Source organism: Cricetulus griseus, chromosome 5, assembly GCF_003668045.3.
Source record: "Cricetulus griseus strain 17A/GY chromosome 5, alternate assembly CriGri-PICRH-1.0, whole genome shotgun sequence".
NCBI classification, from domain to species: domain Eukaryota; kingdom Metazoa; phylum Chordata; class Mammalia; order Rodentia; family Cricetidae; genus Cricetulus; species Cricetulus griseus.
Genome location: NC_048598.1, coordinates 180,014,857 through 180,017,473, shown reverse-complemented (window position 1 = coordinate 180,017,473; position 2,617 = coordinate 180,014,857). Strand labels below are relative to the sequence as shown.

The following is a 2,617-nucleotide window of genomic DNA, read 5'->3' as shown; positions in this document are numbered from 1 at the left end:
AAGACAAAGATCCCAGATAATCCAGGCTCTCATAGTGTCCCTGCTACAGTTTCCTCAAAATTCTGCATCCCAAACAACTTCAGAGTTGCTATCTGAGATGGTCCAGCCTCACAGACTCTCAAGCCAAGATTTCAGATGAGCTCTGCACTGTCCCATCACGAGAGACTAAACAAAATGATACAGCTAGCTCTCCCAGGACTTGACCATCGTCCCTGTTTTCTCAGGGTCCTGTAGGGAACCCTGCGCCCAGGGACGACAAGAAGCCATCTAGTGAACACAACACCCACATTCCAGAGAGGGTAAGTGGGATTTTATTTTTGTTGTTACTAAGAGGGTTATGGTTGTTTGTCATCATTCGGTAGGGTCAGGTACAAGGTTTTTTGGTCATTTTTCATGAAAGAAGCTGAAAAAATGGGATTATATTCAGGGGTTTCATTATGAATGGAAAATAGGGGATATAGAACTGATTGGATTAGAGGGTGGATTCTTGAGTCTATTTTTGAACTAAAAAACAACTTCTAGTCTCAACTATTTTACTTTGATATGGATATTTGTATAGTGATACAAATTTAAGGTTATTTTTGATATACTCTGTGTGTGTGTGTTTGTGTGTGTGTGTGTGTGTACATGTTTCTACTCTTGTTTAAGGTGTCGTAACTACGTACTTCATTTAAAATATAATTTAATGTTCTAGGCATCCTAAAAATTAACGAAAAGCCTTGGATATGCTAATTGTATAAAGTTTGGGAAATGAAAAAAATCTAAAACAAAAAGTTATTTGTTTCCTGGTGGAAAGATGAAGAGGACAGTGGGAGGAATTTTAAGAAATCTAAGGGAGAAAGTCAGGAATCAAAAAAACTGAGTTTGCTGCAAATAGGCATTTGAATCCACAGCAAACACTGAGCAGCAAACAGACAGTGACAGGGGATCTCACATTTGCAACCTCCAAATTCCTGAGCACAATTCTCTCAGCAATGAATAAACATCAGGAAAGACTCACATGTGCTCACCAAGGAGAAGGAATTGTGAGAACCCGTGTTTGGATGACACAAAAGGAAAATAAGAAAACCCATGTCCTTAGAGAGAAGGAATAATGACAAACGCTGTAGGCAGGTCTGACCAAGACCAAGAATTTAATCAAGGAGGATCCAGGTCCATCCCAGGTAGTGGGACAGACAGAGCTCTTGTGTAGAAACAAAACTGTGTGTGAAGCCGTTGCATTTCACGTTCATACTGAGGAGACATGCCTGTATATGCACACAGCAAGCTCAGATCACAGACACAAGACAGAACTAAGAGGAACATGGTGGACTCTGAACTAGGGAAAGCTGCACCTGTAGCTGCCACACTGTGTCACTTCCTGAAACTGACATAATTGTCTTTGATGTCTTACATCTGCTCTGAGCACTGCCCAACTCCAGAGCCTGCTCTAGCAGGAAGACATGCAAATGAGGCTTCTCTGTGCCCATGAAAACCAGCCCTGCCCTGACCCTGCAGCTCTGGCAGAGGAGCCCAGCCCTGGATTCCCAGGTCCTCCCGTTCTGTGACCAGCACTGAACACACACCACAAGCCATGAACTCAGGACTCAAATTGGTTTTCTTTGTCCTTATTCTAAAAGGTAACTTATGGAGACGAACTGCTGTGTATTCTGTGCAGATGAGAAAAAGAAAATATATAGGTTCTGTGACAGTTTTCTGACTAGAATTTTCTGTGTTTGCAGGTGTCCAGTGTGAGGTGCAGTTGGTGGAGTCTGTGGGAAGCTTAGCACAGCCTGGAAAGTCCCTGAAACTCTCATGTGAGGCCTCTGGATTCGCCTTCAGTGACCATTACATGCACTGGGTCCACCAGGCTCCAGGAAAGGGGCTGGAGTGGGTCTCAAGCATTAGTGGTACTAGTCTATTAATCTACTATGCAGACACTGTGAAGGGACGATTCACCATCTCCAGAGACAACACCAAGAAGACCCTGAACCTACAAATGAACAATCTCACGTCTGAGGACACGGCCATGTATTACTGTGCAAGAGACACAGTGAGTGAAAGCTGCTGAGAGCTCAGACATAAGCCTCCCTGTACGTCTCAGGACCAGCAGGGGGCGCTGAGAGCACACAGGGCTCTGGCTCACAGAAGAGCCTCTTCTGAGAGGCAAACAGGGTTAGACTCCTCAATGTCTGTGCTGCCTCTCCATATCACACTCAGGGATTCTCTCTGCACTTATGTTGTAGTAATCTTTGAAATGTCCTAATTTCTATTTAAAATCTATTTCCATTGTGATAATCGTCTTTGTATTTATGTTTATACAGTTTTCTCTTTCCTCTGACCCCTCCCCCTCCCTCCCTCTTTCTCCTTCCATCCTCTTCCTTTCTCTCTTTCCCTCTCTCTTGCTGTCCCTCTGTCCATCTATCCCTCCTTATTTGTGTGTGTGTGTGTGTGTGTGTGTGTGTGTGTGTGTGTGCCTGTGTGCGTGTGTGCGTGTGTGCGTGTGTGCATGCATGTGTGTGCGTGTGCGTGTGCGTGCGCGTGCGCGTGCGCGTGCGCGTGCGCGTGCGTGTGCGTGTGCGTGTGCGTGTGTGTGTGTGTGTGCCTGTGTGCGTGTGTGCCACAAATGTTTCCTTCA

General features: G+C 45.1%; 1 gene segment (V, D, J or C); it reads left to right on the top strand.

The window, feature by feature from the left end:
- The first annotated feature begins 1,573 nt into the window (after positions 1–1,573).
- Positions 1,574–2,050, top strand: LOC113838503. The segment is given in 2 exon segments: positions 1,574–1,619; positions 1,722–2,050. Coding segments are annotated over 2 exon segments (375 nt in total).
- Positions 2,051–2,617: the final 567 nt, after the last annotated feature.